This window comes from Mya arenaria, chromosome 6, assembly GCF_026914265.1.
Source record: "Mya arenaria isolate MELC-2E11 chromosome 6, ASM2691426v1".
NCBI lineage: Eukaryota > Metazoa > Mollusca > Bivalvia > Myida > Myidae > Mya > Mya arenaria.
In genome coordinates, this window is record NC_069127.1 from 3,970,161 (window position 1) to 3,984,180 (window position 14,020).

Genomic DNA, 14,020 nt, shown 5'->3' on the forward strand with positions numbered 1-14,020 from the left:
TTTTAATAATAATTGGTAGGTTTTGTCCAGATATGATTGCTTTAAGCAAACGTCGTTGCAGGAATGTCGACGTCGCATTCGATTGGTCGAATGACGTCGCGTCAGCCATATTAATGATTTCGTGCATTGTTTGGGTCAATCTAAAACTTCTGACAAGAAGATATTGCATGAGAAAATCCGAAAAATAAACAAGAAATTGGGCCGAAAAAATAACTAACGAAATTCATATTTCATGCATTTGCAGTTGTTTTACGATAGAATTTCTTCGATATAATTCAATATCCTTTGGTCAGTAGTTTTAGATTGACCCAAACAATTCACAAGATCATTAATAGCAATTTTCAAATTTTTAAAACTTTTTTTTTCGAAAGTGTATTTTCACCAAAATCCGATTTAAGAGATTTTGAGCTCTTTTAAATGAATATATCTCTCCAAAAATAAGGATGTTTGACTGGCTGCTTTAGACAGGTGTGACTGTATTCCTAAACATTAGGCGAAAAGAAAAAAATTGTCTGGTTCCGGTGACCCGACCCTACCTATTTTTTTCGCCCGACCCTAAACTTTTTTTTATTTGAATACGAAAAAATTGGTCCGATTTTTTACTCAATATTCAAGAGAATTGTAAAGAACGTTTGCAAAGGCATTAGAGGACGTGTTGATGGTTAACCTTGCCCCTGACATCATCCAATGTGACAACGGACTGGAATTTAAAGGCCCTAGTATGAAACTTTTGTTGAACAAGTACAACATCAAAATGATCAATAGTAGGCCGTATCATCCTCAATCACAGGGCAAGTGTGAAAGGTCAAACAGTGTTATAAAGGCCAAGATTCTATTTGCAACAAAAAGTAAACGTGGATTTAACTGGGTCGAAGGGCTTCAAGATTTAGCCTATGCCATACACACAAGTTTCAAACGAGTTCTTGGGGGTCTCACGCCCTTTGAAGCCTACTACGGAAGAAGTCATGTTTTTACCAAAGAACGTCATAGTTCTCGTGAAATAAAGAAAACCATACGGCGAGCAAATAAAAAGGCTTACAGGTCGCTGTTGAAAAACGCAACTTCCCCAAGCAAGTACAAAGTAGGAGAGACAGTATTAATTCGCTATCCCTTTCGAAAATCCAGGGTGCCAACCAAAAGATATGTTATCGAAGGCAAGGTAGAAAAAGTAAAACGAAATGGTGTTTATATCGTGTCATTTCAAGTACCGAACAAACCCGAACTTGGATTCGTAAGCAAATCGGTTGGGGTCGAAAACATGACTAGCCTAACTGTTGCGTTAGAGAAACAACGAAAAATTAAAAAACATTCATTAAAACAGAACCGCTCAGAGAAACAAAATCACAGAACTAAGTACTATCATGTTTCAACACACCATGAAAATCTGCAGTTGTTGGATGGGGTGAATATTGCCATGGACCCAAATCCGGATGGAAATTGTCAATTTGCTGCTATATCGCATCAACTTGGTAAAATTGGTATATACAAAGACGTAGATGCTTTACGTAAGGAAGCAGTCCATCACATTGTAGAAAACAGATATTTCTATGAAACTTTTGTCTATGATGAAACATTTGATGAATACGTTAAGAATATGTCTAAGAATGGGACATACGGCGACAACCTCACGCTCATTGCACTTATGAGAGAATATAATTTGCAGTGCCTGGTAGTTTGTACCCGAGGACTAGAACACTCATCAATTGTGTCAGCAGATGGAAAGTTCGATGGTGATGTTGGAACAATTGCATTGGGGTATTTCCCAGAAGGATTTGGCATGCATTACGTTAGTATCCGTATCAATCAACGCGTGTACAAGGACATAATATCACGCTTAGAACAGTCGTATGACAACGGTGACTCTGGCGACAGCGCTGCGTCTGGCGACAACGCTGCGTCTGGCGACAACGCTGCGTCTGGCGACAACGGTGACTCTGGCGACAACGGTGACTCCGGCGACACCGCTGCGTCTGGCGACAACACTGCATCTGGCGACAACGATGACTCTGGCGACAACGATGACTCTGGCGACAACGCTGCGTCTGGCGACAACGGTGACTCTTGCGACAACGGTGACTCCGGCGACAACGGTGACTCCGGCGACAACGGTGACTCCGGCGACAACGGTGACTCCGGCGACAACGGTGACTCCGGCGACAACGGTGACTCCGGCGACAACGGTGACTCCGGCGACAACGGTGACTCCGGCGACAACGGTGACTCTGGCGACAACGGTGACTCCGGCGACAACGGTGACTCCGGCGACAACGGTGACTCCGGCGACAACGGTGACTCCGGCGACAACGGTGACTCCGGCGACAACGGTGACTCCGGCGACAACGGTGACTCCGGCGACAACGGTGACTCCGGCGACAACGGTGACTCTGGCGACAACGGTGACTCCGGCGACAACGGTGACTCTGGCGACAACGGTGACGTCTCTGTGTGTTCAGCCCTGAAAGAGCTTCAAGATATGATAAACAATAGGAGGGCACAGAGGCGAACGACTTTTCCATTTCTGATGTTACCACTTCACATTCAAGTTGAAATTTTTAAGTTCTGCATACAATCAAACCCGTCAATCCAGTTTGTGTTGGCGAAGGTCGGCAAACCCTTTAGAGATTTAATAAGGTCAATGAGTTTGCAAACACCTAGAATTTACATTCGGCCGGATATTGGACTAGATACTAGTAACAGAAATCCTGTTAGCGTTCGTTTCCTATTAACAAGAGCGGGCAGAAACAGCGGTCTTATTTCGGCAATAAAAGAAATCATCAAGGGGCCAAAATGGGCAAACGCATGGCTGCGTTTGCGTGTTAGTGGAATCGGTTGGTATGATATCATAGATGTCATGTACAGACATTACAGGTGAAATATACATGTATATCGGTGTTTGGAAACCTGTTATGTTATTTTTGTGATTGATGATTATGTTCTTCTACCGGAAATTTGTTGTCATTTGCTCATTTAATGGTAACTTTTTACGAAGCACATTTGGGATATTTTGGCTGCTACTAAAATGAATGTATATATGTATATTATGTCTGGTCAAAATGCTACAGTTGGATTAAAATTTAAATGCTGTTCTATGTTCTTCAATATTACTTTGAAAAATCCTGTCAGTATACCAATAAATGAAAAAAGTACAAGTTTGTTGAATCTCTTGAATGAAACAAATTATAAAATACAAAATGTAAAATGAATATGTGATGATGATGATGACAAAACATTTGTGATGATGATGATGGTAAAAAAATTGTGATGATGATGGTGGTGGTGATGATGATGACAGTGGTTATGATGATTGGGGTTTGATGATTGTGGTGATGATGATGATGATGATGATGATAACAAACGTTTTGGGATGATGATGACAGCGATGTTTATCGGACGATGATGATGGTTATAATGATGATGATAAGATTTTAGATGATGATGACGGCGATGTTTATCGGCCGACGATGATGATAATGATGATGATGATAACAAAATATTTGTGATGATGATGATGGCGATGTTTATTGGCCGATGATGATGATGATATTCTCATCGTCGTCATCATCATCACAACATCCTCATTATCGACCGAAAACATCGCTGTCATTATCATCACAAAAAAAACTTTTGTGATCACCATTACGATCATGATAATGGATATGATGATGTTGGGTTTGATGGTGATGATGATGGTGGTGTTGGTGAAGATAACAACGATGATGATCATTGGGGTGTTGATAATTGATGTGATGATGATGATGATGATGATGATGATGATGATAACAAACGTATTTTGATGATTATGACAGCGATGTTTATCGGTCGATGATGATTATTATAATGATGATGATTATGATGACAAATGTGTTTTGATGATGCTGACGGCGATTTTTATCGGTAGATTATGATGATGATGATGTGCTGACCGTCGTTATCATCATTACAAAACTTTTGTCATCATCATCACCATCGACCGAAAAACATCGCAGTTATCATCATCACATTTTTGTGATCTTCATTACGATGATGATAATGGTGATGATGATGATGGTGTTGATGATGATGATGATGACCTTGATGATTGTGGTGATAATGATGGTGATGATGATGACAATGATGATAAAAGTTTGTGATGATGATGATGATGACGGTAATTTTGATCGTCGTCATCATCATCAAAACTTTTGTCATCATCATGACGATGATGATGATAATGGCGTTAATGGTGACGATGATGATGTAATTGATGATGATGACAATGGTGATGATGATTGGGGTTTGATGATTGTGATGATGATAACTGCGATGTTTATCGGCCGATGATAATGATTATAATGATGATGATGATGAAAAAAGTTTTTTATTATGTTGACGCCAATGATTACCGGCCGCCGATGATGATGATTATGATGATGATGATGATGCTGATGATGATGATGATGATGATGATGATGATGATGATGATGATGATGATGATGACGATGATGATTATTTTCATGATGGTATTGATGACGTTGATGCAAATTGTAGTTATGATGATGATGATGATGATGATGATGATGACGATGATGATGATGACGATGACGATGATGAGTGTGTACCATATTCGGAACGAATGTGGTACATTTTTCATCCGAATATGGTACAAGTTTGTACCATATTTGGTCAGGCATTTTACCCCAAAACTGCAGATACGTATATGGTACAATTAGACAGTTGTACCATATTCGGCCGAATATGGTACAAATTTGTACCATATTCGTTTTTGTACCAAATACGGTCCGACAGCGCTTTCAACGATATAAACTGATAACTAATTACAAGCAATATCAATAAAAAAATAAGACAGCTATTAAAAAATCAATGTACGACATACTAAAAATAAGAAAATCAATAACAATATATAATGTGATATTGAACTTCTAGTTTGAAGTTAAAACATTAAATATCAATATCTATGATAAAAAAATTACCGTCTGCTGTCTTATCAGATCTCACATTTGAGTGTCTTGCTGTGCAGTACCGTGCGGTGCCGTCCAATACAGTACAATTTTCAGAAAAAAAGTAAATTGTTATGCGACGATTCACCATCCAAACATCATCGGATGATAATCTCAATTGCCGAAAGGCAGTTCATTTAAAGAATGGAAGTTGAGATGTTAATATATGATGGTGAACTAGAAGCATCTCCATTTAAAGACGGGTAATTAATTATTTTGCAATTAAACTCATCACGTTTATCATAAAGATTGATATTCAATTTATCTTTCCTAACTTCGAGTTGCAGATCAAAATAGGATGCTTTTAGATTGAATGTATTAGATTTATTAAGTTGCAAAGGTTATATCGAGTTAATAGTATCTGTAAATACCGGCTTATCCAAACTCAGAATATTGTCAATATATTTAAAAGTATTATTGAATTTATCAACAAGTGCAATATTTTCAGACTTTGATATTTTCAACATGTATTCACTTTCATAGCAGTATAAAAAGACTATTAAAGAGGTCAGCAAGTTAAGGTGCATTATAAGCACCTATTGGAATGCCTATTTTTTGTTTAAGTTCATGTACCAAATTTAGAAAAGACTATTCACAACAAGAGTTCATTCTTCAATAACATCTGTGCATGTACAAAAGTTATATTTATCTGAGCGATCATTGGTAAAAAAGCTTTTGTCTCATGAACTGCCATATAAGTAGTTTTCTTCCTAGCAAATGTTTTTCGATAGGAGGAGTCAATTTGGTTGTAACTTAATACTGTGGAATAGATCTATAACGCGTTGAAGTCATAAGAATTAAGCACAGAGGCCTTTATCGTCTACTCTCATTATTATTAACTATTTCTAAAATATTGTTAATGGACCAAAAGAGATTAATTCAAGAGTGTTCATAAACTGTATTACCATATGTTTTCACATGCATTTTAATCGCAGTTAAGCAGTATGTAACTAATCAAAATGACTATTTACCATTACATGTTGTGTATACACGTTGACAGCTGTGAGAAGCAGCTCATTTTTCTAATTTGGAATGTTAACGGTTTATGTTCAAAGCTTGATCATAATGACTTTCTAAATAGTCTATTAAAGTATGACGTATTGTTCCTTACTGAAACTTGGAATCATAAACTGAAAAATGTTAATATAGAACATTACGATGTTTTTATCCTGTCCGAAACCAAAATATTATAATAAAAAGGCGTCATAAGAAGTCGTCATATATTATAAAACTAAATTTAGTGGTCATATAGACCTAATTAATTTAGCCGAAAAAGGAATTGTTTGAATAAAGCTCAATAAAACGTATTTGGATCGTTAAATGATATATATATATATATATATATATATATATATATATATATATATATATATATATCTTCTTTCTTATTTTTGAAGATACAAGAATAACATTCGGACCATGTGTACTGTTTTGCAAACAAGTATCAATGTTGTCTCGGATGACCTTGACTGTGACCCTTTGACCCACTTTCTTAGTTTTTGAACTTACAGCAGTGAAATATTGACCATGAGCACAGTTTTGAAAACATTGTTTTTTCGTCGGATGACCTTGACTTAGCACTTTTTGAAATAATTTATGCAACTAATCTGCTTACAACATTTTTGTCCTCAGATGTTGAACGCGCAACAATTGCAGCTAACCCAAATACAAAAACTATATATGTTTTGCCTATTACCCAAACATACATGGTCTGGACTGAAAAATGGCCACAAGAGCTATGCCAGTAGTGCATAGGCCCGCATGGGCCTCCCGTTTGTCTTAAAGTATAAAGTTGTAAGACTATACGAAGGAAAGGCGATTAGCGTTCCGTAGTAAACTGTTTTTTCCTACAATAGCCTGGTTTGCAATATGTACTGTGTTTTTTTATTATCAGCGTAAAGGAGAAGGAAGAATAGTTTTATGAAAATTTGCAAATTTTGAATATGGTCCAGAGTGGGTTATTGTACACTGCTGTCTATATTGTTACTTGTAAATCGTTCAGAAACAAGGAAAAACAGTGGTGAAAGATGTTTCGGCTGTCCAACACTTATATTATTTGGGAAATAATTTGACAATTTTGAATTAGCTGTAACACAGGATTTGTTATTACTACATACATATTTTTAATGAGAGTAAAACATTTGCCGTTCCAAAGTTTCAACTAAAGCCCTTCTCGCCAGACAGTGTCAAACGTTTGTTTAAGATCAGTAAACGCACAGAAAAGCTCCTTTGCATTTGTTAAAATGTTGAATAATGTGTTTTTTTCAAAATTTGTGATCTGATGCCGAGAAACCAGCTCTGAAACCTACCTGACATTCATGTATAATATTATTGTGTTCGACATCATGTTTAAGTCTATTATTTATAACGCAAGTAAACAATTTCCCCACACAATTAAGAACAGTAATAGGTCGATAGTTTTCAGGTTTTGTTGTGTCACCCTTATTTTTGAAAATAGGATTAACTACTCCAACTATCTACGATTGAGGCATAAGATTATTTACAAAAATCAAGTTAAATACTTTGACATATATAAATTTGCTTAAATTATTATGTTTTTATCGTCATAATTCGGAATTTACATTATTTTATTTTATTCCTTTTAATAAAAAAACAACAAATATTTAAAAAACAAACAAATCATTTATTTCACACATTACAACATAATAAAGTCCAATGTTGAATCATGTTTAACTTATTATTAAGGTTATTTATTAATTGCGAACCGTAATTAGCAATCATATAGAAAGTGTTTATGTTATTAATGATGAATACATATAAAGATATTTTATGTTAACCATCATTATTTTGAAGCCACAATTTCGCTTTTCATATAACAAAAAAAGTGTTAATCACTTGCCTGTTAAGTGTTAATACTTAACCGATTTAAAAATTAACTAGGTCGTCCCCATTCCTGTCTATGCAGCTAAACTGTCAACTTTTCTATTAAAAAAACAGACATTTCGTAAACTTTTCCGTGCAAAACATGTTTCGATAACTTTTCTGCTCCTTTTCAACTATGGTCATAATGGCCAATTGTTCAAAAGAAAAAGTAACTACTCAGGTTAAATTATAATATGTACTATGTAAGTATGTAATGTGTTTGTCGTAGAGACAGTTGATTCATTAAGGAGACATGCTTTTAAGCGGGTCTTAGAATGTATCTAAATATGCTACGATGAACACATTACATACCATTCTTCTTAGAAAATTGTATGACAAAAGTATGACTTAGATTATAAACAAACAAAATGAATTTAACATCCAAACATCCTTTTTATACTGTTATTTCAGATATATACTATTAACGTTTTGATTTCGATATTAATCTTGTATATATTTGAATACTTTTATTCTTTTTTTTTTGTTTTTCTTTGTCTATACGTTTTTTCTTTGTAGTATACCATGTGTATCACTGCGACCATATTGATTATTTTCTGATGCATATTATGTTTTGACGACAATAAACAATTATGTCTGTCTTTTTTCTGGTGTTTTCTTTATCATATATATTGTTAATATATATTCATGCAATAAAAGTTCCACTTTTCTTTTGTTATTAATTAACGTTTGTTTCATTTAATGTACCTTATCAAGCTGCCGCGTGTCTGTGACTTTAATATAGTAGTTCACACAATTCATGGAGATTAAAGTAATATTTTCCGCTATTAAAAAGACACACGAGCCTTAAACGTCTGGTAGTTGGAGCACTATAAAAACTCCCGTTTTATATTAACCCCTAACGACTGCAACATGTCTGTTGAAAGCGGAAGCTACCGTCCTCAAATTGCATCCAAACTGCAGCCCCTGACACGAACGTGTGCCGAATCCTTTATAACTTTAGTTCTGTATGTGCCCAGCGTATTATTCTACCATTTTCTGCTTTGTAAGTGTGTATGTAGGACAAAAAAGCGTGATCTGGCCTAATAAAAAACTGCCTACCATACAACTTTCTTCACCTTTTCTATTTCAAACACTTTTTCTATGCTGTAATAAATCTGTTCCCCCTTTTAACTGACTGTTACGATTGGGAGGCAACCTTCTTTATATTTATATTGTTGCAGCAAAGAGGCTAAAACTTCGCTTTCCGAGGCATCGTTCTGCAACACAAATGCTCTGTTAAAATCAGGCCTAATGTATTTGTCATGCAAAGTTCTAAAATCTTGCTCATGCCCTTTCCTCGGACTACCTTGTCTGGGCAGTCGTTTTTCACTTCTACGAAGGCAGAAATACCGTTTCTGTAGTATCCTGCTAGCCACAGGAACGACATTACTTGTATCTTGACCCCTGGTTGTGGAGCATCACGTCTACAGGGACAGCACGGCTTCTTCGATGCGTATATTTCGCCGTTACCTTTGTTTTGTCCAGTAAACTCATAATTCCAGGCACTTAGTTTGGTGCACCGTGAGACCTGCCTGTCAAATGCGTTGGAATAAATCCCGGAGCACAGATATATGCTCTTTCCATGTTTGTGTGTGCCCAAATTAATCAGCCACATTGTTGTCTGTGACTATAGCCCCTGAGCAATTCCCGCAAGATACTCATTTACCAGCCTCTCGATCTGGTAACATTGTGACTCTGTTAAGTCTGTTCATGTGTACATCTTTGTACTTCTTCTGTCCGATGTTTATGCTGGATATCTCCAATAAATGTGCTATTCAGGCTCTCCTGCAGCCATGCTTCCTGTAATCAGATTTTTCTTCAACAACATACGGATCCTTTCACTGCAACAACACTTTGCTGTGATCAGTGGGCAGCAATATAAGAACCTTGTCCGAATCGGTGCCTTTCCAATGTGCCCGTTTGAAGCTTTTTTTAAGACATTACACGATCTGCACGAAACATCGCTAGTGATTTGGCCAGAAAAATACGCTATGTATCCTGTCGCATGACTTATTTGCAGAAATGTATCAACTGACGATCGACCTAAGTGCCTGAGCAATCAATCACTCTCAGTCCATGGCATGTTGGCGCACAAGGATATGTGACACGTTCTTAACGCCTGAGTCTTGTCTCTGCTCAAACATACGATATAACATGACATGTTTCATCTCATACCAGAACCTATTCCCAATCATTCTGTTTATGACTCTGTGCCCTCGGTGGCATATGTCCGTAATTTATCCAGTGATCTTCAGTTACGACCCTCGTTACTCCTGACGTCGCACATATTACTAATCCCCAAAACTGTAGGACTGTTTTTTTCAAACTACATGTATTCCATATTACTTCCTATGGTTTGTCACGTAATGCCCTTTATCACAATAGAAAGGGCGGGCCTATACCAATTCTATAATAAATTAATTACTAATATATGTATACGTATGTTTCAGACAAAAATGGGTATAGACCTTGCAACATACCGATGTCGTATTGGAACCCGAGCATTTTGCAGTGTAAATCGTAGTTGCAGAAGAAGAACCAATGGTCACTGCGTTCCATTTGCAATTTTTTCTGTCCTTATAATTGCAACAGCATCAATAAATGGATTGCTGTTGCTACAAGCTGGTATTGAGCCCAATCCCGGCCCGGAACAACATGATGGCAGGGCGGCTTCGGGGATTGCGAATGAGGCAAGAGAAAGCCTCGATGCTCTGAACAAACAGCATAAAGACACTCTGGTGGATACGACACGGCGATGGATGATTTTGGTTATAGGCAATGCTATGTATCCATCCTTAATGTCAAAGCAAGTATGGAACTCAATAAGGGTTAAAGAGTTTGTATCTCGAAAAGAAATGAAGCACACCCCTTGTTATGTCATGTGTGGAGATGTGCATAATGTCAAGTTAAAAGCGTTAGATAAGTCTGGATTACTCCAGTGGATGAAGTTAACGGATATGGACATTTTAAAAGACCACAAACGAACACTTAAATCCCGAGATGAAATTGTATCTCTAAAGCAAACTCGAACAGCGAAATCTGACAAAGTTACAACTCCACGCGAGCATGGAGAAACACCATTTCACAACTGCACAGGGAGAAATATTGAAACAGCTTCGCCTTTTAGAAATCAATCGTTTAGAAACGGATTGTTTGACAACCAATCCCAGGATCAAAATTCTGTTCATAGCCAACCTTCTGACGATGGGGGTCCCTCACGACTTGCTGTCACCAGCAGCTCAAGGGATATCCCGATGCAATTAGAGCATCCTCAACAAGAAAACTACTCGTTCGATAATTTACCAAGTCTGACACACAGAAACAGAGCTCTAGATACCACGTTTAGTGCAATGCCATACTCGTCCCACCAGTCTTCCAGTGACATATCTTATAGGATGGACTCTCCTTCTTTTAGCAATTCTGCAAGTGTTAACACTTTAACAACGAACACTTTAGGTCATAATTTCGGCCGTGCAGAAAGCACTTTTGAGTTTTCTAGAACGAATGATGTAAGGTTTGGGAATCCGAATTCACAACCTGTAGAAGAATTTCAGTCAACTATTCGGGTAAAAGTGCTTGTGGTTAAATCTTTTGTAAAACAATACTAATACATAATACTAATAGATAGTATCCGTATGTTTTGTTGAATTTATGTAATCATTAGGAGTCAGGTTCAAAGTTGCTTTTTTTCTTCCTTTATAACCTTTTTTAAAGTGCATTGCAATACTACAATGTAGTATTATAAGGCATACTTCATTATCACGATTACCAGATAACCTAACATTCATCATTTCAGAACAAACCACAGTTACCCAGACCGCGATATCCAGACTATGTGGAGAAGGATGCGAGATTGAGAAGTTTTAGCACATGGTCTATGCGCCAACCAGATTCAAGCACTCTCGCAAAAACAGGATTTTTCTTTACAGGTTCTCTAAAGTGTTTTTTACTTAAAACAATAATACATAATATAATATATATGTATAGATTTCAAAGCAGGTAGAGTATGTAGACCATGTGATCCATAATCTCCATATTTGTTTATAGTTTATACCTATATATTTACATATATCAGTGTTAAATTTTGAGATGATGTATTGAATAAAACGATATAAAATAGATATACTCATTGTGATCTCAATTACGGTTTACGCCACAATATTGTTAGATAGTAGTTATAATTCTGTAATTACTGTAATGGATTTGAAAATGTTTTTCTGTTTCAAGTCTTCAAAATATTAATAAACAACGAAGTATATTTATTCAATTCCAGGAAAATATGACCTTGTGCGATGCTTTCAGTGTGGAATAGGATTAAAGGATTTCTCAAGCACAGACGACCCTCTAAAAGAACATGTCCAGCATTCTGAGAAATGTGCGTACCTCCTGCAGTATTTCGGTGGGCGTGAGCAACTGTTGCAGTATAAGGTAAATTGAACGAAAATACATCTGAGACTTCCCCAATGATTCATTCTATTTATGCAATATATTATGCAATATAGACTACGCGGACAAGCCCAATACAGCTAAAACAACCTATTTAATTTTATTTTTTTAATGCACAAACTGATGCTTGATGTGTAAGATGAAAGAACTTTATTAAATATTTGTGTGTGTGTTTTTGTCGAATGGATGTACATGTCACAGCCATTGAACAATACTAAACAAAGTCAGAGAATTGATTCACTAGTTATTGGCCTTATTACTTTGGGATTACTTTTGTTAACAGTAGGGAACATGCCAAGTGTTTGTTACTAATCCTTCGTCCAAACAGTTATTTAAAACATGCTAAATAAAAAAAAATCACTGCCTTTTTTCAGGAAAATATCCGAGATTTAGAACCAGAGCAAATACGTCAACGTCAGTTTGAGGAGTTTAGAAATGCTCAAGGTATATATTTGATTTGTTGTCTTCATTACTTAGGGTTCACCTTAATGTACTACATGATCAATGATTAGATAAAAATATAGTTCATATGCCTACAAATGGTCTGACAATTATAACTTAAGAACTTAATGCAGACGACAGAGGTATATGTATTTGAAAAGTAGTAGATCAGTATACTGTACCGAACGAAGTGTCCAATAAAGTAAGCTTTCACAAAGTCTATCAGTAACATTGGTAGTTCAAAGTATAGACCAACATTTTCCAAATCAGAATTGTCATATATTAGCAAATTGTAGCATTGACTTTTAAAACCTCCGCTGAAATAAAGTTCTTGTTCTAGGCAATCCAGTAGAAGGCAATTACAATGTTCGGAATCCAAGCTATAAGACATTTGAACAGAGGATGCGCTCGTATGACAAATGGCCGCCGCATGTGGCACAAAGACCGATTCAGCTTTCGGAGGCGGGTCTATATTATACAGGTACATGAAGAACAATTTTGAAGTCAACCATTTCTCATTGTACCACACATATAAACGAACATTCTGGATATGATTATTTGATATTTAACTCACTTTGTTGCAACTGTTTACCGCATATATTGCGTCCAATGTCAGGTATAGACGACCATGTTCGCTGTTTTGCCTGTGACGGCGGGCTGCGACGATGGGACCCGGAAGACGATCCCTGGATAGAACATTGCCGCTGGTTTCCAGCCTGCCCGTTTGCGCGACAACAGAAGGGGGACGAGTACATTGCCCTGGTCCAGGCATCCATTGACCAAGACATAGAGGTACGGTCATGTTGTAATGTTATTTGAAATGGATTATGCAGAAAAAAACTATTTTAGTATACTTTACAGTTGTCGAGTTATTCATTTTTTTTAGAGTTTTCCTTGATTCAACTTTTTGAATAGCTGTGGTTTTCGAAGAACAAGTCGAGGCATTGTGATAAAGCTTGTTGTCGTTGTTGTTTAATTCGTAAGAGATTGTATAACATGTATATTGATTTCAGACAAAAAACGTTGTTATAACACACATCCCTCTGTGTACAAATGTGTACAGATATTGAAATCTAATGACAAGGACCCATTTTTCGAACATTGTGAAGTCCGTTATAACAAGATCAAGATAAGCGCACTATTATGGTTTTTGTTGTAGTCTCATTTTGAAGATTTTTAAAACATTTAAAAGAAGTTATGTTAATCACGATAACCTTTTTTATGTGGACACTATTTTGGGTAAGTGAAATAAT

The 14,020-nt window shown here is 36.5% G+C and overlaps 1 protein-coding gene across 3 annotated transcripts in view; it reads left to right on the forward strand.

The window, feature by feature from the left end:
• LOC128238880 (baculoviral IAP repeat-containing protein 3-like) overlaps positions 1 to 14,020 on the forward strand; it is a 33,105-nt gene that overhangs the window by 5,688 nt on the left and 13,397 nt on the right. For all 3 annotated transcript variants that reach the window (XR_008261785.1, XM_052955187.1, XM_052955186.1), the window contains exons 2-7: positions 10,331 to 11,446; positions 11,677 to 11,809; positions 12,154 to 12,308; positions 12,701 to 12,770; positions 13,108 to 13,248; positions 13,384 to 13,559. Coding sequence is in view for 2 of the 3 variants with exons in the window: in XM_052955187.1 (XP_052811147.1) it covers positions 10,337 to 11,446; positions 11,677 to 11,809; positions 12,154 to 12,308; positions 12,701 to 12,770; positions 13,108 to 13,248; positions 13,384 to 13,559 (1,785 nt within the window). In the remaining variant the exon portion in view is untranslated. The remainder of the gene's footprint in view (positions 1 to 10,330; positions 11,447 to 11,676; positions 11,810 to 12,153; positions 12,309 to 12,700; positions 12,771 to 13,107; positions 13,249 to 13,383; positions 13,560 to 14,020) is intronic.